The following is a 23,834-nucleotide window of genomic DNA, read 5'->3' as shown; positions in this document are numbered from 1 at the left end:
TGCTTTTAGCAAAATACTTATAGCTTTGCAGTATCAAAATCAGCATAAACTTAGAAAGGTGCTTGGGAAGAATTCCACTGTCCCAATTGCCCAGTTGTACCTGTTCAGATTCACCCTTAAGCCCAGTATGTAAGTTGTTACTGGGCTCAAGGTTTCGCTCCTTGTTTGAAGCGGTGCATGCAGCAGTTCTTGCCTGAAAGACGGACAAAAGTCTTGTAAAGCTTGTGGTCGAAAGGATGAAAAAGGGATGAAGGGCAGGTGGGGTCCTTGTGCCCCATCCTTTTTCTATTATGCTTTTCTTTTTCTTTATTTCACAGTGTAATCGACTGTTAAAATGGTGTCCTGCCCCAGATTGCCACCACGTTGTTAAAGTCCAATATCCTGATGCTAAACCAGTTCGCTGCAAATGTGGACGTCAGTTTTGGTAAGAAAAATCAAATACAAGAAGGTGGTGCTGCTACTTTGAAAGTGTGTATTCTCTAAGTCTTTATATTGGGCTGTGGTTTAGATGGTGGGAGAAGTATGGGCTGCAAATGGTAAGGCAGGAGTAGGTACAACTGGTTGCAAAGCCCCTGTCTCGAGACTCCTCTAACGTGGAGATGGATCCAGGTTTCACTTAAAGATGGTCTCCAGCCGAGCGGTTTCCGATTAGGTGAAGTTCTTCACTGCACACGCTGCAGAGAATCAAAATATATGGAGATATACACTGCTCTGGAATGGCCATCGAGGGATTGGAGGGCTTTTTTAATGTGGATAATGTCTCCTTTGGAATGGCTTTGGTCCTTCAGCAGAGCAACCCCAAAGAAAAGTTCCACCGTGTTAAGCTAGTTAAATAAAGCTATGATTGTCAGCCTTATTTGCTTATTTCTCCTTTCTTTTGCTTACAGCTTTAACTGCGGTGAAAACTGGCACGATCCTGTTAAATGCAAGGTGAGCATGTCAAGGTTCTTTGGAAAGTTGGAAGTCAATGGATGTGCGGGACGTGTAGAAACGAAGGCCAAGCTTTGCAGCTGTTTGCATCGAGAAACTTAGTTTAGATTGTAGTGTGAGATGAATTGGTGAAATCACACTGGATGCCTCAAACTTGGCTGGAGAAGGATCAGGTTTAGCACAGCTTAGCTGGCCTGGATGTGGTCAGTTTATTATCAGCCAGGTGCAGGCGGTCTCTTGCTTTTGTTCTTGTGTTGGTTTGATAAAGCCATGTTCTTGGTAAGGTTAAAAAAAGAAAAATAGGGGAAAAAAAGTGTAAGGTGGACAGTGTGGGCATGAGTGGGCCTAAGGGAAAACTGGGTTTGAGGTCAAGCTCGCCATCGCAGAGGGCCTGAGCACAGTTTGGGCAGATGGCTGTTGTAACATCCTTATTATCTGAGAGTGCCCTGTGAGGTTTGTGCAGGTTAAGTTCAGAACTGCAGACTCATTGCTCAGGTGTTTGTGCTGAGCGATGGGGCCGGTGCTGCGGGAAGTGTCTGCGGCTCAGTGAGCTGCTGTTTTCCAGCACCAACCCCCCTCTGTATTCCTGTGTGGAATTAATGTGGACATTTACAGTGCCTTCGTTTAGCAGTAACTCTCTCTTTTTCCTTCTTTTTTCTCACAGTGGTTAAAGAAATGGATTAAGAAGTGCGATGATGACAGTGAAACTTCTAATTGGATTGCAGCAAACACAAAGGTGAGGGGGTTTCTTGTATAGACTTACCAGATGAGAACAAAAATGATGGCCTGATTCCTCTGTGCTGGGATTACTCTCTCTGTTGTGTATTATGAGTTAAGAGCAAGCCTTAACATCCACAGTACTCCTGTTTGAAAGGTGTTACCGCTGCAAATCAGGTGAGGCTCTTCAGATTAAGTGGAGTTCGCTCTTGCAAGAAAGAGTTAATTGGAGACCCAAAGGAAGCTCAGGTTTTAAGTCTTTGGGCTCCTGTCTGGCACTGGTGGCTTCCTGAGCAAATCTGCGCCTCGCTCCAAGCGTGTGAAACATGTTCCCACCACCCATGGCTTGATTCGGCTGCGATAATTCACATCTGCTTTGAAATCCCCGGGGTTGGCCTCTCGAGCCGTTCATTTCCGCTGGGCAGCGTTCCAGCCGGAGACTGGCAGAGCAGCTGGTAAGATTTTATTATGTAAATGTCTTCCTGCCCGGCTTTGCCTGAAACTTCAGCCGTTTGTGCGGTTGGAGATGAAATGGAAACAAAAGGTTGGCATGGCGGCAAAGCAAACAAAAGCAGCAGATGCCAAGGGGGCGCTGGGAGCAGAGCTGGGGCTCGCGCCGAGCCGGGAGGGTGCGAGGAAACGGCCGCTTTGTTTTCGCAGCCCCGGTTGTGTAACTGGTTAATGGTATTGTCTGCGGCGGTGGCTGCTGTGTTCTGTGTGGTTTTCATCGAGCTGGAATGCGGCGTTATGGCGAGAGCAGAAACGCCCATCGCGCTGAAACACACAGTGAAAATCGGGCTGAAATTCTGCAGTCTGGGCTGCTGCTGTCTGTTGTGTGTGGTCCCCGCGAGGAGGCCGAGCCTTGCTCTGCAAAGTGAAATCGCCTTTTTCTGAGATGGGTGTATTCCGAGATGTCTTGTGGCCCAAGAATAGATCCAAATTTGCTCAAACTTTGCTCAGTCTTCAGGTATTAAACCTGAGGAAGAGTAGCCAAACAGCTTGCAAAGGGCACATGCAAAGCAGCTTTTAGCTTTGGATGTCATGTATTTGGGACATCAGAATGGCCACAGCCCTATTTCTGTGGCCCAAAGCCCTCAGGAGGTAGATGAGGAGCTGCTGCTGCCCCTCGGGGTGTGATATCAACCTCCTCGCTGCTTTTTATTGTAATCAAGTATTAAGCTTTCCCTTACTCTGTGCTCATTAAAACAGTGGTAATTATCTACCAAACACAAATAATGTGCCACTAACAATGGCTACGGGAAGTAGCAAGTTCCTAGTCTCTTTTTCAGACAGGAATATGATCGTTTCTTCAGCTTGCTCGCACAAAGACTTAAGCATAGACAGGAATACTGTAAAGATGGTTGTCTAGACTTTGTCAGGTGGGAGCCGCACTAGTGGCTGGGCTGCCATTTAAAGCGTGACCTGGACTCTCAGAAATAGTGTTGAATGGCCAGAGTAAGGAGGGTTTTTTTGCGGGGAACACCCTTGGTGAGGAGGGGAAATGAATGTGGCCAAGTCTGGCTTATCTTTTAGTTTCTATAGTCTGGTGTTAGCAGCAGAAGAGCTGTTGTCCTTGAACAGCCCTACTTCTAGTACCATACAAGATGGTCTTACAGCGAGAAAATACTTTTGAGCCCTGGCTGTAGCAACAGGAAGAAAAAGAACATTGGGATAGTTACACACAAGCCAACTGTCCTGGAGTGTTATGGTTTCCCCATCAATTCAGTCCTTTTGAAGAACCTAGAAGGGAGTATCAGGTACCATCAGATGCTAAAAAAAGCCCATTTTCCATAGAAGAATCTTTGCCAAGTAATCGAATGGTGACTACGGTCTCTGTTGCTGTTTCTAGCTTTTGAAAAGTGCTTTCTCGAGTTCTCTGAGCGCGATGCTGAGCTGCAGTCCTGTCCTGGACGTGTCTTTTTCAGGGGGAAAGTCCCCCTGTCTTACCAAGATGAAGGTGTAAGAGAAAAACACTTGTCCTCCTGGAATGCGGGCTTGAAATCTGGGTAATCCTTTGCAACAGGAGAATGCGCCATCCATTTGTTCCAGCTTGCCCTGGGAGACAGAATAGGCACAGAAAATTAGGCAATGGTTGCGTGAGAGAGTAGAGAACTGAAACCCAGCCGAATTGGTTTCTGCTCACAAACTGGAGTGTGATGTGATGTATTTTTTGATGAATTATGTAGAATGTCTGAATGAAAAACGAGGAGATTTGAGCAGCAAGTTCTGTGGCTTCCTATGTATGTATATTTTTTAAAAAAATTTATTTTGCATTCATTTATTTGCACTTAGGAGACCTGCACTGAGTTCTTTCTATTTAAACAGAAGATACAGCCCTTGCGGCGGAGAGTGGGCTGGAGTCAATGGCCTCTTACTTAAGACACTTTCACACATAAGTTCAGCTTAACTAAATTAATTTAAACTTGAGATAAGCCCATACAAGTTCTTTAACAAGCCTCTAATTCTCATTCTTCTTGTAGTGAAGGATTGAACGGTCCAAGGTTTTGCGTATTTATTTCTCAGTTTGTCGTACAAACGTGCTTCTTAAATAGTTCCTTGAATCAAACTAGGCAGGTTTCAGGTTTTATTTGGTTCGTGCGGCTTTGTGAATAACAGAAGTACCTGATCTATGTGGTTTCTTTAAGTGAACCCTCCAAGGAGTAAGAAATATAGAAAACTGGGGTTTGTGCATTTATTTTGGGTTCTGCAGGTGTATCAAGACTGCCTGAAAGGAGGGTGGAAACCTGTTTTAAACTGGAGTTTTGGCGTTGTTACTGTTTGTACATCTTAGAATACTGAAGGGAGAAGGAGGGAGATGGTAACAGTGCTGCTCGTCACTTAGGGCGCTGCTTTTTTGTTGGGTTAAATTGGTATTAATGAAAGCTGTTGATATGATACCAAAACCGCCCCTGCCTTCCCCCTCCTGGCACATCCCATGGCAGCGTCTCCCGGGCGAGACGGGGCTTGAACGTCTGGCCTACAAAACAGGCACGTTCGCTTCCTCCACAAAAAGCCATTGGCCGTTTTTCTCCTCCGAGCAAGATCAAATGGCACTAACCCAGTTCTCTTCCTTTTCAGGTCACTTTATAGTGACTGAACACGTGCCGTCGTTCCCTCTCGGTGTTGAAAATACCGTTTTGCTCAAGGACTCCAGGTGTTGTCACAACCATACTATTTTGCGCTATACCGTAATGAAGTTCAGCGCTTTCAGATTTGGTTGAAATGCATTAAGAAATCCCCATGGTGGTTGAGGATTCTTTTCCTATTTTCATAGGACAGGTTACAGGGGGTTCCAGAGAGGAGTAATCTGTTACACCTGCCCTGAAATACTCAATATATTTCTATTTAGCCTCCCATTCATAAAACACCTGAGGTTCATGGTGTTTTTATGACAAATGGAGCGTGTTCTCCTTTGCCAGGTTTGCCCAGTTTTAAAGTGCAATACTGAATTGTTTGGAGTGAAACAACGAGAATGAGGTCACTTTGCATCATGGCAGAATAATCTAGTCTTTGGTAATTTGATTTGCTGCCTGTTGTGTTGTTGAGTAGCCATAATTCTCAATAAGATCTTCCTTCTCTGTCCTCCTTAATCTATAAATCTTTCCCACTCGTTGCATCGCTGGCTTGAGTAGTTGCTGCTTTTTTTCTTTCTGCTGGTGTTTCTTTAGCATGTTCTTTTGTGGATTTTCCTTAATTTTGAATAATATTCATGTGCCTGCATAGGTTATTGTGTCATCTGCCTGTCTTGTGCTTTGCTTGTGTAAAGGCAGGAAAAGGATGGCATTCCCTATAATAAAAGGGCTGTAATTAGGGGTTTTATTTTTGCATCCCATGGTTAGAACGAAGCCCACATGCGGATGAGGATGGTCCCACGTCTTCTGTGGTGTGGACCAGCCCCACCGCACCTCTCCAGTTGGGCAGGTTAGCTGGGAACTGTTTCTTCTCCCGGTTGTGGGGTTTTCCAAGCAGGAAGGCTGGGTTAGCTCAGTCTTCCGCCGGGGCACGTGGGTGTTGGCACCTCATCAGGTGAGATGTGTTGAGAAGAAACCGCACAGTTCCACGACCACCGTCTTCACTTGAACACCCTCCGTCGCTGTGTACCCCACCATTGGCGTGACACTGTCAGTACAATTAGCGAGGTTCACCCTTGCTGATGAGCTCATTGGGCTGGGATCCTCAGCTATGAAGGATATTGATGGGACAAACCTCAGTTTAGGTCCTGAAGTGGTGGTGCGGGGTTGGAAGAGGGAGTCGAAGGGCTGCCTGGAAAATAGATACCGCACTGGGTAGCGTCCTCAAAGGAAGGGACCATTTTTGACTCTGAAGTTCACAGAACTTGATGGGTTGGGCTCAAGCTTACCTGGCTGAGTCTCCATCCCATGGACAGCCCAAGAGGTACCTTGATGATGTCCCCCCCGAGGTGCTCAGCCTCAGTTACTCTGGAGTACAGCAACTCTTTGTAGGACACATATAGGTGATGGGGTGCAAAGCAGGGCTGGAAGAGTCCCCTCGTGAGTAACAACCAGCCCAAAACCACCCGAACCAAACCCAAAAAGCCCTTTTACTCAGACCAAGCCCTGCTTGTGACCTGTTGATGGGATGCGAGTGCTACAAGAGCTGTGATCCTTTCAAAGGAACGGCTCAGGAGAACTGTGCTGGTTGTGCGGGATCTCATCCCTTTCTGCCCCATCCTTCGGGAACATCATTTTGTTCAGCCCCCCAGCTCGAAGCAAGGAGAACCTCCCAGTGAGGTCATACTGCTGCAATGGACTTTATTTTTCGTCTCTTTTTCCCTTGTATTCTGCTTTGCCTTTAATTCAAACCTCCCTCCCTGCAGCGGGAAGGGCCGCGTCTGACATCTGGAGACCATGTGGGTCTTCTGCACCTCCTGAGCTGCCTTCTGAGCGCTTCTCAGTGTGCAAATCCTCTTGGCTCTTAGAATACAGATAGGCAAGCTGGTGGGAAAAGTGTAGTAATAGTTGGGAAACTTGGAGTGAATGTACAAGGATGTGTTGGATTGTGTCTTTTGTAGAAGTGGTGGTTATAGATTGATCAAGTGTGTTGTTTTTTTCCCCGTTATTGAGAGTATGCCTGAATAGGAAATGATGTTTTTGGTGTCTCCTCTGGGTAACAAACAGTAAAAACTCCTAACTGGGGAGGGGATTTTATACACTTCTGACCCAAAAGCTGCAGCTGATTTTATGTGAGTGTCGATTACTTGTGTGGATATATTTGTTATTGCCTTGGAGATAAAACTGGCTTCTGCAAAAACATCATAAATGCTGGCGTGGCTGTGTGATGAACTGGAGTGAGGACCTCAGCCAGGCTCAGATGGGTTTATTTTGGAGGGTTTTAACCTGATGTGTTCCTTGGCCCCGCTCTTGTGCAGCTGCATCGTGTCCCGGCACAAGAGAAGCGCGGCACATTGGAGCTGGATTCAATTCCTTTGCTTATAGAGGTGGCTTTGTTATATTCTTGCAACCTCGGCTTTATGTGCTCATTGGGATACCACAGACAATAACCTTTGATGCTCTGCGTGAGTTGAGTATCACTTCAGAAAGTGGCCGGATGCTGCTGATGGGTGAGAATGATGCTGGAGTTATAGGAAAAGCGTTTCCCCAAAGATTTCCCTGTGCAGCGCTGCTCTTTGATAGCAGCTTTGTCAAAGACCTCACACCTGACGGGAAAACCCCTTGGGGGCTTTTGTCACAGAGTTTTCAGTGTGGTGTCACATGAAGAGGGGGACAAGAGCCCTGACGGGACATGCGGCAACGCCCCAGGAGGAGAAGCGTCTGTTTAGCCGCCAGAAGCTGCTTTGAAGCACGCTAGATTCTTGCTGCGCGTTTTCAGTGACTTCTCAGATGGCACTTTCCAGCGGCAGGTGTTCTGGATTGATAACAGTGTGAGATCGGCTCACCGTTAAGCTTTTTGTTTTTCAGTTTTGAGCGCTGAAGTGGACCGAGCGCTTGATGGTGAAGAAGAGCCGGGTGCCTTCCTCTGAGCGGTTACAGACCATCGCGACTGCTGTGATTTTGGAGGAGGTCATGACATTACCCATCTGGCATAGCACTGCGACAGCAGCGTAGATAAAATGCCTTATTCCTTAGGGTTTTTAGCTGTCTAGCTGCTCCAGTTTTAAGGCGTGACTTGGAGGAGGATCTCAGTGATCAAAGGGAAGGAGTAAATCACATATTTCACTCAACGTGCGATCTCTTACTGCCACAGGAACCCTCCGAACTTCAGCGGAGCGTTGTGGGTTCCGCGCTTGCCCTGCTAACGGCGCTGTCTGTCTGTCCTGCCAACAGGAATGCCCGAAATGCCACGTCACCATCGAGAAGGACGGGGGCTGCAACCACATGGTCTGTCGGAACCAGAACTGCAAAGCGGAATTCTGCTGGGTGTGTCTGGGCCCCTGGGAGCCCCATGGATCTGCCTGGTGAGTTCGGGTCCCGCAGCAACGCCGGGAAGCCGTGACGCGAGTGGCATCGGTTTGGGCTGAAATCTGTGGAATCTTTGTCTGTTTTGACAGGTACAACTGTAATCGCTACAATGAGGATGATGCAAAGGCAGCAAGGGATGCACAGGAGGTGAGTCAATAACCTCTGGTGATAAGCGAGATCGCAGGGGCTCTGTGGTGTGTTTTTTGGATTTCTGTAACCCTATAAATTGGCTCCGTAGAATTTCCTGGATTTGAGCACAAATCCAAAAGACGTTTAAGTTCCCCCGCAGCTTTAAAGTCTTCGTGCCAGCCAAAAGAACGTTCAAAGCCACTTGAACCTAATGTAAAGAACAGATTGGCTCAGTTGTGTCATGCTGTCTTGCTTGTTTGATAGCCGCTCTTCGCGTGAAGTCTTCCCAATGCTGTGGGTCCGAGACAACAATCCTCACATTCTTCATTAAGAAAGTCTTTACTACCAAGTTCTTAATGTGAAACCTGAGGTGTTTAGACACGACACACCTCTTGAATAGAAATAGAACAGACCACCATCATTCCAATGACAATACTTGAGGAAGTTGTGGGTAAAGTTGCAGCTCCATTAAAGTATTTTGGATAGAGCCAAAGCCCTCTTTAATGGGGAGGGACTGCATGCTGTGTGCTGCAGCTTGCAGGAATTCATTTCCTGCATCTCTGTCAAAGAAAGTGCCATTCTAGCCAAGAACCACAATATTTCCTGCAGATAAGGGTGGCTTTGGCTGACATGTGCTACCTTTGCACATCCACAGTGTACGAGTTTAACCAAGCCCGTGTTGTCGATTTATTTCCAGCTGATCTGTCAGTGAAATGAAAATGAGATTAATGCGTATAGAGTCATCTTGGTTCTCTTGTACTACTTAGCACATGGTGTATTTCCCCTGCTCTACTATCAGTGTGGCTTGGGCAACCTAGGGTCGCCTGCTTAACAGTAATTGTTTAATTAGAATTCCTTCCTAGCCGTAAAGCCGACAAAATCTGCCTGCCGCTGTTTGTTATGAAGCTGGAAGCATTTAAGTCCTATAGCTTGAATGGAAACACCTTTGGAAAGGAAGCTCCTTCTGAGGGTTAGGAAGAGCCTTGGGAGGGTTTACTTCTCTTGCAGCCATTGCTTTGTTTCAACTCTTTGTTTTATTGTTCCCCCCCCTAATGGGAATTAACACAGCGATCCAGAGCAGCCCTGCAGAGGTACCTGTTCTACTGCAACCGCTACATGAACCACATGCAGAGCCTGCGCTTCGAGCACAAGCTCTATGCTCAGGTGAAGCAGAAGATGGAGGAGATGCAGCAGCACAACATGTCGTGGATCGAGGTGCAGTTCCTGAAGAAAGCAGTCGACGTCCTCTGCCAGTGTCGTGCCACACTCATGTACACTTACGTCTTTGCCTTCTACCTCAAAAAGAATAATCAGTCCATTATCTTTGAGGTAGGAGAAAACATGGTTGTCATGAGTTCAGATCAATAAGTTAAGCGAAACAGGGACATGATGCTTGGAGAAGCTGGTGTCCTCGGTTGTGCAGAAGTGAGTCTGTCTTAATATTCTGTTGGGCAAAAGTTAGAGGTCATGCTGGGCATCGTGCAGCATCCTCTGTGGGAGGAGGAGTTAAAGTTACAAGTTACTGAAACAAGAAAGGGGTTGAGGTTCCGTCTAATGCCAAATTTGCCACTTCAAAGCTTAAATCTGGCATTTTACCTTTCCCTGGTGTTGCGTTTTGACAGAAGAGGAGATAAATTGGCTTGTACTGTGCTGTAGCAGTAGTAAGGAAAGGATTTGTTAGGTTTGCCAGGATGTTGTACATTGTGGAAGATGTTAAGACTTGCTGGTAGACATGCAGATTCTCTTCTGATTGAATGAAGAAATTTCAGGCCTTTCAATCTGCTGCTCAGAGCAGGTTACTAGTGCGTTAACACTAATCCTGCTTTTTATTTCAGTACTGATTTCAGTTGGACTGAAGAAAAAAAGAATCTCTTTCTTCTGCTCCAAAATGCTCTTGCTTTTGTCTTTGCAGAATAACCAAGCAGACTTAGAGAATGCTACAGAGGTCCTTTCCGGGTACCTCGAGCGAGATATATCCCAAGATTCGCTGCAGGACATCAAGCAGAAAGTACAGGATAAGTACAGGTTTGTGTTTTAAATAGTCCTCTATGCAAAAGCTGCTCGAGCACCTGTATCTCCATCCATCCCGTGTGACATGGGGTGACACGTGCACTTGCCACACTCCCAACTCTGCCTCACGTCTGCTCTGCTGAGCAGTAACTAGAAGATTCAGTCTCGTAACGGAGAAATATTGTGACCAAAAGCTCCTTCAGTTCTGCTGCTCCTGCACAGAATGAGCACGTGGGGATGGCCAGGACTGAGATAGAACCAGTGTAGTGAGGGCCAGAGAACAAGGAGTGATTTTGTTGTTCCCACCTTTGGCCTGGGATGAGTTGCCATAAGAGCAGTCGGCTCTTTTTATTTATCTCTTGGGTCCATTTGTGCCAGACGCGGGTGTAGAAACGCCACGTCCCAGGGGAGGGAGCGAGCAACCTGCCCAAGCCGGGGAGGAGAGCGGAGGAACCGGGGTGCGGGTGACACAAGTGCTGAAGATTTTACAGTCCCGGGGGAATCGCTTCTGTGCACTGGAAGAATACAAAGCTGAGGATGTGGATGAGTCACAAGATAATCCTTGCGCTTTTGAGGCATTTTGCCAAAGCCGCTGTATTTCTTAGGCCTCGCTCAGGGAGGGGAAAAAAGCCAAAGTAGGGTGAGATGTAGTGACTTGGGGACGCTGGCGTGTGGAAGTAGCCGTGAAGCTGGGACAGGACAAGACTATCAGACCACCTGTCTTGAGATATTTTAGAATTTACCCTTTCAGACCGCTGTTGAGTTGGTATCTCAGCTCAAGCTGCTTGTTTGCTCAAGTCCTCTGAAACTGGGTGCTCTTCTAGGGTTGGTAACAGCTATTCAGAAGAAGTTCAAACCTCCGATAGAGCCTGAAAACACAGTATTCGAAACCTTCCTTTATGTTTCTGGGAAGAAAGTATGCATGTCAAGCCCGTGCAGGTCCCTAATTAACTAGTTCAGTCATGTCTTAATCATGTCCTGAGTGGTGCTCTTTGTGTACTGATGCAAGACCAGGCCCAAGGATGTTACCGAGGGGGGTTTAGAGAGCACTGGGAAATGGCAGGAGCTGACACCTGAGCTGATGTGGTTTCGGCCCATTCCATCTCTTCGTTTGCCAAGACATTTCTAGAAAACAGGATTAACCCCCCACCAGCAGCAGCAGCAGAACTGAAGTTATGAAAGCAGAAACTGCACGTGTTCGCTGGCACGTGCTTCGGAAAATCAGTGGCACTTTGCAACAGAAACCACCGTGCACAACAGCCGATGGCGATGAGGAGAGCCAGAACAGTTTTATTTCGGATAAATCTGTTTGTTCAGGCACTGAGTGGTGGCAGCGTAAGGGCTGTGGGTGCAAGTGAGGAATTAGAGCAACCGGCACTACCTGGCTTGTCCCCCGCCTGCCTAAAGACGATGGGGACTTCGGCATCACCCACTGCCTATTTCTAATTTGCTCTTGGAACCTGAATACTTAAAACATTTCTCTGCTTTATCTCTTTAGTTTGGCTAACACCCGTGACATGAACATGGCATCTTTTGAGATGTTCCCATGATACCGCTTTTCCTCAGTATCACTTATCCCAGTAGGACTGGGCCTAACTCTGGGATCAGTTTCATTGGCAGCCTTTAGGTGTTTGAATGAGCGTAGGTGGGCGAGTGCCCCTCTGAGCCGCAGGAGTTGCGAGGGGAGGTCAAGTCTGCACCCCAACCAAACCAGTAACTCCTCTTGTAACCAGTTTGACCGCTGGGATTTTGGAGGGGAATAAAATGCACTCCTGAGGTTTTGCCCTGATTTTCTTGTCCTGATAGGGCACCAGCGCCCTGTTTCGGGGCCCTGCCTTCAGCAAATCGCTGCCGCTTCTTCCTTGTTCAGTTATTAAGAGAGGTTCCTCAGCCGTAGGGGCTTTGGGGATACGCATGGGAACTAAATTTACATGCTGTTTTTTCAGCCAGGGACCTGGAGTTGAGCGCCTGGCGTCTTAATTAGCGCTGTTAACGGGCTACAACGTCCCTTCTCGGGGGAATCTCCTCTTTGGGAAGCAAGGCTTGATGTAAGTTTGCGCTGCTGGGCCGAGCCGTGCTTGCTAACCTGCCTTTTCTGTGCCATTTCTCTCTGCTGCAGATACTGCGAGAGTCGACGAAGGGTTTTGTTGCAGCACGTGCACGAAGGCTACGAGAAGGACCTGTGGGAATACATCGAGGACTGAGCCCGGCCCCGCATTAAACGAACTCTGAACCCTTTTACCATCTCGAGTGCTCATGCGATTCAAATAAAAACCACACGCAAGGCGCTAACGCCTGTTACACCGCTGGTCTGTAGTACCGGGATTCTGTTTTGTTAACAGAAAATTTAAGTAAATTATATTGTAATAAAAAAAAAAGGTAGATAAAAAACATTGTACAACAGTATTCTAGGTGGCCAATAAGAGTGTGACAGACGCACTAAAAACAAGAAACAACCCTCCGACTTTAACTTGCAACGTAGCTTCATTCTCCAAGCCGACTCCTTTTTCTTTTCTATCTTTCTTTTCCTGTGTGTAGTACAGATGAAATTTAAACCAGTTTCTTGACACTGCTTTTCATGTCCAAACCATCCTTTTTGATGTACTTTGGTAAGGGGGGGTGGCTCTCCCACCCCTCTCCTCCTCTCTGCCGCCCAGGTACACGGATGAATGTCGATTGGCTCCATGTAACGATGATTCTTGGGGAGGGGAGGAAGGGGGGGTACACAGCAAGGAATTAAAACCAGAAAAACAAAACCTTTGTATATGACTTTTAAAACAAAAAGAGGACAACACAGTATTTTTCAAAGTTGTATATAGCGCATATGCATGGACAAAGAGCAAGCGTGGCACGTGTTTGCATAATGTTTAATTACAAAAAAATATTTATTCTTTAAAAATCTTCAAGATTATGTCTATTTGCTGTGCATTTTCTTTCAGTTTGATTTTTTTTTTTTTAATTATTATTATTTTTTTCGTTGTTGTTGTTTCATTTTGTTTTCCCTGGGATGGGTGGGGGAAGCGTGTGCTGGTGTAGTGAATATATATATATATATATTTCTTTTTCTTTTGGAAGGCTTTTACCGGAGAAGTTGGGGTTTTGTTTCCTCTTCCTATAGTTCCTTTACGTCCACGGCCTCCACGGTTTTGTGTGTGTATCCACCGGTGGTGCCAGAGCCGTCCCCTCGGTAACACTGCAGTTCAGGCTGCTTTGCCTTTCCTTTTTGGCCCCGGATTGCCCAAATCCACCTCCGCCGTTCCCATCCGCGTGCAGCTAGAGTTTTATTTTTGAATTCTGAGGCAGGAAAAGGAGGGGTATTTTGCACTACTGCTCAAAAGACTCCTGGAAAGATTGGTTTTGGCTGTGGATCTCCTCTCCTTTCCCCCTTCCATCTGTCAAACGGACCCTTCCTTGCTGTTTAAGTTTCACTTACATTATAACAAGTCGTAACATTGAAAAGGAAAGATGATGCAATTGTCTTTGTGTTTGTTTTGGGCTCAATTACTGGGCATCCTGTCCTGGCAAATACTTAACACTCCATCTAGCGCAGTAGAAGTTGAAATCAGCGGGGTATTTTTCAATTAAAAGGGGCAAGAACTAATGAGTTAGCGAACTGAGTCCATTTTTATGATTTCTGTAACAAGAGCTATGTTAAAGTAAACAAGTGGTGGTGGTTTTATTAAATTTACTCCTGTATAGGAACTCCTCCTGTGGTATTTTTTGCCAGCTTCCAGGGGGGACCCGTTTGCAAAGGCAGAGATCGCAGGCTACAAAACGCTGCTCGTAGGTGGCACCTGGGTCACTTCACCTTGCTGACAAATACGGACACTTCAGCAATGTCATTTTATCCCCCTGCACCTCTTTTCCCCCTCACATCCCTATAAAAAGGCCTTTTTTGCCCCGGGAATGAGGGTTTCTGTGCTTCTGCTGGTGCGGGGTGGGATAGAGCGGGGATGTTCTCAGTCTCTGGTGGTGGCTACTTGGGCTTCTTGCCGCTAAAAGTTCCCCATCCCTGCACTAAAACGCTTCTGGAGCACGGCGGGATGGGCGAGTGCGGCACAGGCTCTACCTGGCGTTGGGTTTTTACTGGATTTTCCCCAAAAATTAGTATCGGAATGATGTGGGCAGCCTCCAGCCCCAATGCACCTGGCTCCTGTTCTCTTAAACCTCGATGGATTTTGACAAACCCGAAGATAATGACGGTCAAACCCGCTTCCTCACAGCAACTCCACGACATTGGGATGCACTTTGGGGGGTGTTCTCTGTGGAAAATATAAAGAAAACCCCAAATCCTTCCTGTGGCTCCATGACGGGGGGCTGAGGGGATCGGGGGGCTTGAGGAGGGGCCGGCGGCTTGAAGAGGCAGCGGGAGTTCTGAAGAAACCCGCCTAATAAACCGATATTTTATTATTTCACTAGTTTTCGTGGCGAATGGACCACGGGGAGGACCCCGGCCCGTCCGCCGGCACCGCCGCCTTCCCGGCGGGCTCAGCGGCGGAAGCGCCGGTCGCCATGGGAACGGGGCTGCCGCCGCTTCCCGCCGCGCAGCCATGGCGGAGCCGCAGGCCGAGCCGGTGAGAGCCGCTGTTCGGCCTCCTGCCCGGGCTCCCTGGGCGCTGGGGCGGCTGCGGTGGGGCCGGGGTGGGCTGGGGGGCCAGGGGAGGCGGGAGGAACGAAGGGAAGGTGAGGGGAGCTAAGGGAAGGCGAGGAGAACTAAGGGAAGGTGAGGGGGTCTCAGGAGAGCTGAGGCGAACTGAGGGGAGACCGGGATGGTGTCGGCGGGAGGTGCTTTTAAACAGCGAGTTTTTAATCTTTGCACACTCGTTATCGAAGACATAACGGAAATTCAGCCGCACTCCGACTTTTCTCGGCGTGATCTAGCGGAATGGAAGCTGTTCTCAGCGTGCCACTGCTCGCTTTTCCTTGTGTGTTTGGGGAAATAGTCTTAAATCCGACTGCTGCGTCGTGCAATCGGGTTTCTTATTGTCAGGGGCTCTTAAGGAAAATAAATAGTCCTGGGATAATGTAAAGAAAATAATTTCGTGGATAAATATCTGATTAAAAAACAAGGAGCGGACAGAAGGAATAAATGCTCTTTGTTTTTTGTGGTGAAGGGCGGTTGTGCCGGACGATTGGAACCAGGCCAGTGTGTCTAGAAGTGATCTGGACCAAAGGCTGGTTGGAAAGTTATTAAAGCGAGGAGGAAATAAGTGAAACTACAGGGAAGTCTTAACAGTGCGGAGCGACAGGGTTCGGAATTGGGATGATGTGTATAGGGGGAAAAAAGTGGTAAATATATAAAAACACGAGGGGCTTTGTGCACTTAGGGATGAGTTCTTGGAGCCGGGTGATTCTGTGAGAGTATCAACTCAGCTTATCGCAATAGGAATCAGCAAGGTGAATAAAATGTTAGAAACAAAGCTGGTAAAAGCCTTTCCTGTGCACATCTGGGTGGTTTTCCATGTCTCAGACCCTCTACTGAGGATCTCTCATCCTTTCCACCTCTAATAAAATAAAAACAGTATAACAAGATCATGTTACCAAAGCATCACAAGGAACAAGGGTAGACTGAATCTTCACTTTAAAAACAAGGTTTATTAAGGAGGCAGCACAGGTCTATAAAATCCTGTGTCGTGTCTGGAGAAGAGGAACAAGGAGCGTCCCTTCCCCAAGAAACTGGAAGTCAAAAATATAAATGCTTCCCTGCATAATCATGTATCTCTTCTGTGAAGGCTTGATTTTTGATGTAAAATAAGAAAAAAGGTATAAAATCTATTTATTTTCCTCTGGTTGGGTACCTGCTTGTCCACGAGTTCTGGGCGATACTTGCAGGTCAAGGTTTGTTGCTCGCTGTGCAATGCAGTGTTGCCTCACCCACACACCTACGGACTCTGATGATGTTCTAAGTAACTTTATTTTATAATCAATGCTTTAGCCATCTTCCTGTGTGATCTCCAATTAGCATCTTAAATGCCAGGGTTTTGCTTTTTGTAACATAATGATAATTTTCTAGAATCTTAATAAATAGCATTGAGCCTCCGGAATGGGAACGTGGTAAAATAACGGGGTTTATTTAATGCATGTGGCGAACAAAAACCGGCTCTAACTGGGGAAGAGCAGCGCCTGGCAGGGCAGAGATTGTCTCTCAGCAGTGATGTTATTTTTATGCCCTCTTTTGGGATTTACCAGTTGTCCCTTCCGTTTATTTTCTGGACTAGATCTTCAAGAACCTTTGCCTGGTATATTTAACACTCCTTTTCATTTTCTGTCTTTGCAGGTTTCTCCATTGCCGGTGCCTACAGAACCTCTAAAACCCCGTCCTAAAAAAGGTTTGTTTGAAGACGTGATTGTGTTTCTCGGGCAGGTTGATTTGAAGATTTCTTTTATAGTGTGTGCAGCTGTCTAGTAAGAAATAAATATCTGCTGGGGAAAGACGGACTGTCTAGACTGCAGGCTGCCGAGTACGTTGTTCGAGGAGCTGTGCGATCACAGCTCAGTGCTGTTTCTGGCTGACTTATTATACCTACAGCGTGTTTGCTTATGATCTGAGAAACTTTATTTTAGTGTGTACATACTTGTTGGGCTGTTAATGAGTTTGATACTCGTTGATCTTAAATACTAAGAGGGGTTGGTTTGGTTTAGGTTCTTCAGAATGTTGTCTTGCTGTAGAAATGATCTTGAGAAACTAATATAGTGTTTTGTTGGTTTTTCGTGTCATGTTTTCTAAGTTTGAAGAAAGAGAGCTGTGCAAGTGTAACTGGTTTTAGTGACAGTAGTTCGTTTGGGGTGGTGGTGGTTGTTGTGTGTTTGCGAGGGGGTTCTTTGTGTAGTTTTTCTGTACTGAAAGCCAGAGTTAATGAACTCAGTTGGAGTTGTTGAGTGAATCTGAACTGCAAGCGGAACAATTTTGCTTGTGGGTTCGAAATGTTTGACTAAAGCTTGATATTTTGCACGGGGTCGGGTAGATCCTGCAGCGCAGTTTGATGTTGCAGCCTCTCCTTTCCCCTCTTCCCATCGCAACTCGTCCTGACGAGCGTTTCCTCCTCTGCGGTACTGAGCTGTGCTCATGTTCACTGTGGGGACCTTGGCACCTACCTAAGGTGAGGTTTGGGGGTTTTCTGTGCATTCCCCTGTCTCAAATGTCCAGAGGGCCCCATCAATTTGGATTATAATTCAGAGTGAACTGTGCAGTGTTGCTAGAACCCCAGTGCCAGTCAGAAGCCGTCCTTTTTCTCCTTATCTTTTAATTCAGTGACTCTCAGTTGGGCAGCACTGGACTTTGGCCTTTTCTGCCCTGACTGTGTATGTACACCAGAGTATGTCTCGGGATGAAACCTGAGGTTATTTCTCAGTTCCTTGTGCTGGAGACTGCCTTGGGGTAGTGCTGCCATTACAAAGGAGCTTTGTGGCAACTGGGTCCTATGCAGTAGTTTCTGCCTAAAGGTGAAGTTCTTCATCTGGGAAGCTGGAAAATCCACTTTGCTTTTCTTTTGGGGCAGTCAGGCTAACGTCCCCCAGTCCCCATTCCTGGCAGCAGAATTCCAGCACTGGAGCAGAATTTGGCCGTCCCGGAGGTGGTGCTTGATGTTTCCTTAGACCTACAGTTGTTGGCTTGCACAAGTCTGAGTCTCCTTTGTACGTCACTGAGAACTGAGAGGAAACAATTGCCGCTCCTTCAGGCCTGTAGGCAAGTAAAAATAACCCCCAAATTTACTTTTATCTCGATATTTGCGCTGACCGTGTCGGTTGGGATGCTGCGTCTTCTGTCTGTTTTTACAGGACGGTGTGCACTTGCAGCTCTCTAAATAAAACATCTGTAGGGGGATCGGGCTGATGGTGTTTGCCCAGAGATGGATGATCACTCTTTCCTGGCGGGCTGAGGTCTATTAAATCAACTCTGCATAATTCATGAGCCAACGGAATAGCTCAAAAAGAGAGATGGGGCCATCAAGCTTAGAAAGAAGCCGTGGAGCTGTGCTGGATGGAAGCTGTCGTCCCTCCGTCAACTTAAACTGTCTGTCAAGGGCCTTCCTGCTTTTAAGTGTGTGCAGTTTAATGTTGATTGTTTGGGAGAGTAAACCGTGGGTGTTGCAACTGTCTTACTGGAGCCGCTTCTCCAGATCCTGCTGGCTGTTTGCTAAAGGTTGGTGCTCCGTGGCTGCCGAGGAGGAGTTTTCTCTCCTACTCAGCATTTTGCATTAACAGCCTGAAAACGGAGCGTGGTGCTTCACTTGGCGTTGGTGTTCGCACGGCTGCAGGCCGTAAATGAAATCCACTTATTCGTGGCTCTGGATCTCCCTTTTATACCAATATAACACTTGACTCAAAATTAGGTACGGTGAAGAAAAGGAGAAATACAGCCTGTGACTTTTGTAATTCTGTTTTGTGCTTCTTAACGTAAATGGAGGCACCTCCAGTACCTGGCACATCTCAGGTATGAAGGTTCAGACATGAAATGCCTTGGAAGCCTTTCCCATTTAATATTTGACTGTGTTGCCTTTAGCGCAGTGGGCAAAAGCTGATTTGATCGTTAATCTCTAGGAAACGAGGGCAGCAAAAAGATTTGTGATGGGGAGTGATGTAACAGAGTCCTTTGTGTGGGGGTGTGAGGGCACGTAAGAGGGGAGGGGAAAGAAGGAAGGTGATGTTGGATATGCTTTTGTGGAGCTTGGCAGGAAAGAACCACATCTTCTGTCCACAACAGGTGGTTTTCTTTAAGTAAGATGTTTTTCAGAATATCTTAATGAAGTCTCTCATCTTATTTTAGTTTTGCTGAGGAGAATGATAGTGAGCTTTAAGGAGCCGGGCAAATCTCAGTTAGGTTTGAACAGGAAGGTGCTTCTAAACTTATTTCAAAACACTGAACAGTAACTTTCTGTTGCAGCAATTCGCCTTTTTATATTTGCATTGTATTTTCAATAGGATGCAAAAGAGATACTGAAAGCAACTTCAGTGCAAGCAGGTCTGTAAAATGCAGAGACCGTGTGGTGTGGTAGCATAGGCCCCTCTCCTGCCAAGTGTTTGGTGTGGATAAAACCCGTGCCCGAAAGAGCATGAATTGCTATCAGTAAGTAAAGTCGTTGTACAGAAATGCAGAGTATGAGCAGTCATCGCTGAAGCCCTGACTTTAATCATCGTGGTGCTTGGATTCAGGCTGGAACAACTGGCTGGGAGTCGGGTACTAAACTTCTGTTTCTGAGAACGTGATCTCACATTTGCAAATGCTGCTTCAAATGACGAAATCCAAATGTGGGTTTTGTTGCTTGAACAGAAGGAACACCAGAATATGAGCTTTGCAGTCTGACCTGCAAGGCAACGTGGATATTTTGAATGGTGTTGAATAGGGTTTCCCCTATTGCTGTGGCGCCTCCCTCCCGTGGATGCTCCTTTGATCCGCTTTGTGAGAGAATGAAATGGGAACCTAGAACCAGAGTTTAGCAACCTGATTTTATGGCTCTTAAATGAGAACAACTTGGAGTCAAAAGGCAGAATTTGCTTCTGAATGAGCAGCTGTCAGGGCTGATCCGTCATGTGGCTTTTAGGTGGCAAAAGCCCAAAAGGTTGGGATTTAAGTGGGTCTGTCTCACAGGCAGGGCAAAACGATGAACTTTTAACAGGCGTATAAAGAGCCTGGAGCACATTGTGGTACTGAGGAAGGTGGTGGACGCAGCCATCGGGATAGAAATCTCCAAATGTAGCCATCTAAATTACAGGGACCAATGGAAGGCAAACCCCTCCGAGTGTCTCGTAGCTGCGCTTGGTGACAACCATTATTCAGCAGCTGACACGTTAGGAGCTAAACCCATTCATTATTTTGTCCTTTACCCCCCGTGGGGAGAGCTGCTCTGAAAATCAATTCCCTTTGTTGCTACATCAAGATCCATAACTCTCCCTGTGTTGCTATTTTGTCCCCGAGCAACTGATGGCAGAATAAAGGGAGCTCTGTTCCTTGAGGCGATGTAGAGTTAATATCAGCCCGCTGAGATGGGGTTTTAATCTCCTTGCTACATTTTAAATGAATCAGATGTTTTCCAAAATGATTTGCTGGGTTTGAATTGGTCTTCCTCCTGTCTTTCCATTTTCCTTTTGCCACACAGGCCAATCAAGTCATTTTATAGTATCTGATAGCACTGTAGCGCTTTTACCAGTTTGTGCTGTTGATTTTTATAGATTTTTATTCCCCTTTATCATGGGGAAATATTTAGAAAGGAAGTTCTGGGTGTACATTAGTCTAATAACAGTTCAGAGGTTAATTGGACAATTCTAATATTAGAGTCTAATATTAGATCTCAGATTTTCTTTTTAGTAACAGGCCAGAATCCTAAAAATATAGATACACTCTAATAAATACATTGAAGCAGAATAAAATAGTTTTCACGTGAGTCACTGAGAAGAACTTGGGCTTGAAATCCATTCAACTGTGGAAAAGGAGAATTCTGAATTGTGACCAGCCACCTCTATATTTGCCCAAGGAAGGGTCAGGTAGATCGTTTTCAAAGAGAAAATCAACCCCACGTGAATTGTAAATGGGATTAACCAGGGATTAAATGTTCTCCCCAGCCCTGGGCACTGGGCTATTTTTTTGGATGCTTTGTAGGTAGGTTTGTTCCTAGGGTTTGAAGCAAGGAATTCTACCTTGGATTAACTGCGACCTTTGGCAAAATGCTTCGACTTTTGTTTCTTTCCATTTATCTACTGTGAGATTGGTCTAAAATTCAACGACAGTATTTGGATGCTGCGGGCTTTCAGTTAACAAAACATTTGGAGACATTAAATGACAAATGTTGTATAAATGGATATATTGCAATGCACTGCTTGGTCTGAGTGCTGCTGAAGACGGGGCTGAAGGCTGCAGGCTAAATGTATGGGGGACATTTTATAGGGAGAAATTTGAGTGTACCCTGTGGCCAGGTCTGTCTGTTGGGCCTTTAACATGCTCAATGTTTTATATCAGGGCCATTTCTGTAAAATAAACCAGGTGTCTGGATGTTTCAAAGCTTGCAAGTCTTGTTTGTTTGTTTGTTTGGGTGAGTTCCACTTCTGTCTTGTATAATTATGAGTATCAGTAGCAAAAATGTCTCGTAAGGTCATGGCGAGTCATTGAGAGGGAGGAAATGAAGTTCTCTCTGCTTTTATTACATTCTCTGTTTCAGAGACCAAGTTACTGACCCGAGATTAAAACGGCTGATGAAAAAGGTTTATCAGCGATAACCACACAAGTGCTCGGTGTCCCTTTGTAAGTAATAGCCAAGTTTTATTAGATTTGGCTATTGCAGAGAAATTAGGTAATAGAAATCGGGGAGTGTGTAAGGTAAATGTGTTTTAAAGCCGGGGTTGTATCCTGTTCTTTAACTCTGCGGTGATGAGGATGTTCTTCTTTGCCACTCAAATTTCCCACGCTTTTACCCCACAAAAACCTGCACTGTGGACAGATGACAACAACACAGTATTTTGCATCTTACCAGGGTAGTTTCTTTGGTTTAATTGCATTTTGAAACGTTCTCAAGTGGTGTGTGTTATTGTTGCCCAGCTAAATCCCACGTCGGGATCTAGCCCAAGAACCAGTCCTGTCCTTTTCATGCGGATGCAAAGCCAAGGGTGTCACTTCTAATGAAAAATAATTCCACGTGCTGATTTGACGGGCAGTACAGCTCACTTTATCTGGTACTGACTTGGGTTAGGAAGTGCTCCTGATAAACGATCTCAAAATGGGACTGTTAGATAATGAATAATTTAGAGATTACACAGAAGTAGGTAAGTGGCTTCTTGTCCTGCATCTCGCTCTCCCTGGGCGGCTCCTGCTCACAGAGATGAACTGATGGGGATCCCTCTTGCTCCTGCAGATATTTGATGGCATCCTGCAAGTGTTTTAATGGCTCGAGCACTCTGAAGAGCAGGGACTGCCCCGAGGAATCGATTCTGTGCACTTGCAGAGCTGATCGTTTCTGAATTCCTGATACATTTCCTTCAATCAATATGAATCCATTCTTTGAGGCAGCTTCAAAGCTGCCTTTGAACTCGCAAGAGTGAAGCTGCCTGAGAAACCCAGATAAAAAACAAACCCCCTGAGTTAAATTAATTAATACTTTTAAGTGTGTCAAAAAGAAAAGACGTTACTGGAAATGTTATGTTGGGGAGGAAGCAAATGCGATTTGCTGTATCTGTATGTACGAATTCGTTTCCATTTGGCCACATGCAAGCCAGATTTTTGTAGCCCAGCTGAACCTACAACCTTGTGGGAAGGAAATGGTTTCTAAACAACAAAGATTAGTTGGTAATTACATAATCGTTCTATGTGAGACATTGATATGTTCATTTCTCTGCGATAAACGGGCAGTAGTGCTGTGTGTATTTGTTGGGGTCTGAGAGCTGCTAGTTTTGAATAGTCAAATTAAAAAAAAAACTTATCAGTTGGGGGTAATAAAATTGTATAATATACTTCACTTCATGCTCTCCCCCCCAGAAGAACAGCCCGGTGAGCCCTGCACCACCAAGAACTGGTAGTATTGCTGTTTGAATGTGCCGGGCCAGCTCTGCCCTCTTGTGTGTGCACGTTCGTGTCCGTGGTTCCAGGAGCGCGGAATCCTTTGCAGACAGGTGTGGTTTGTGTCAAGACCGATAGTGCTAACTTTTAAATCAGAATATGCATCGTTTCACTGCTAGCTTGGTGGTTTTTGGTAGTTGTCAACCTGCTTCGTTTCTTTTCTGTAAAGAGGGAAACATGTATCTGCTTCTCTCGCCTGCTGCAAACTTAATTAGGCAATGAAAAGTGCCGTTAAAGTGCCACCTCTTGTAGGAGCCAAGTACAACCTGAGTGGCTTGTGGTAATTTGATAATTAAGAACTATATTACAGTGGGTTAGGACCAGGAGGAGGGTGAAGTTTGATAGCCCAGCTTTAGCGGATCTAACTGTAGGGTTGCAACATATCATTTTAGGATCACATTTAAATCGGTTAATTTATGTTTTGAAGTTCCTTTGAAAGTCCTTGGTGCTAGGCAAGATTCTTTTGTGTTTTAAAGCCTTCAGCTTCACGTTTGTCTGTTGGTGTGCTGCTTCCAGATAAAATGGCATCTCCTACAGTGAGCTTTAACATCGTTTTATAAAAAGAGTAAGTAACAAATTGAGGAAGGTTGGGATTCATCTTTTTGAATGGAGATGTCTCAGAAGTCGGAGCAGATCGCCTGTGCTCCTTACGACGTCCCACTCAGGAATGTCAGAACTAACGTTGTCTGTGCAGCTTGAATTCCAGCCTTTGAGTCTTTAAAGTTGTAATTGCATGTTGGCGTTCACCCTGCTCTCCGGCATCACCCATTGAGCAGGAATGATGAGACAGCTCGGGGAGAGCTTTTCCCATGAACTATATCTCCATTATGTGGTGTATAGCCAGATGTCGTGCTTATCTTCAGCTACCAAATCCCGTAAATAAATCCCCTGGTACTGCGAGGTTCTTCTGTGTCATGCTCAAACTGTGTATTATGTGTTAAAGTCTCTTAAGAGACAATACTTGCTCCTCAAGACGATGTTTTGCGTTCCCTGGTGCTTGAGGTCTTGCTTTCTCAGAGTAACCGTGTGCTCATGTAATTAGGGACTCTATCGTTAAGACATTC

The 23,834-nt window shown here is 46.0% G+C and overlaps 2 protein-coding genes across 5 annotated transcripts in view; both read left to right on the top strand.

The window, feature by feature from the left end:
• Positions 1–13,928, top strand: part of ARIH1 (ariadne RBR E3 ubiquitin protein ligase 1) — a 52,524-nt gene extending 38,596 nt beyond the window's left edge. Inside the window, exons 7-14 of the mRNA XM_065077128.1 lie at positions 318–424; positions 888–930; positions 1,595–1,666; positions 7,953–8,083; positions 8,177–8,234; positions 9,285–9,545; positions 10,129–10,241; positions 12,346–13,928. Coding sequence (XP_064933200.1) covers positions 318–424; positions 888–930; positions 1,595–1,666; positions 7,953–8,083; positions 8,177–8,234; positions 9,285–9,545; positions 10,129–10,241; positions 12,346–12,430 — 870 coding nt within the window. The 3' untranslated portion in view covers positions 12,431–13,928. The remainder of the gene's footprint in view (positions 1–317; positions 425–887; positions 931–1,594; positions 1,667–7,952; positions 8,084–8,176; positions 8,235–9,284; positions 9,546–10,128; positions 10,242–12,345) is intronic.
• A 779-nt stretch (positions 13,929–14,707) lies between these two features.
• The window catches only part of BBS4 (Bardet-Biedl syndrome 4), a 37,228-nt gene continuing 28,101 nt past the window's right edge, over positions 14,708–23,834 (top strand). Inside the window, exons 1-2 of one of the 4 annotated variants that reach the window (XM_065077129.1) lie at positions 14,708–14,800; positions 16,504–16,555. In XM_065077129.1, the coding sequence (XP_064933201.1) occupies positions 14,777–14,800; positions 16,504–16,555 (76 nt within the window). In that variant the 5' untranslated portion in view covers positions 14,708–14,776. The remainder of the gene's footprint in view (positions 14,801–16,503; positions 16,556–23,834) is intronic. The other 3 variants (XM_065077130.1, XM_065077131.1, XM_065077132.1) reach the window with 3 other exon arrangements.

This window comes from Columba livia, chromosome 11, assembly GCF_036013475.1.
Source record: "Columba livia isolate bColLiv1 breed racing homer chromosome 11, bColLiv1.pat.W.v2, whole genome shotgun sequence".
Taxonomy (NCBI): Eukaryota; Metazoa; Chordata; class Aves; order Columbiformes; family Columbidae; genus Columba; species Columba livia.
Note: the sequence above shows the minus strand (reverse complement) of the source record. Positions and strands in the feature narration are given on the sequence as shown.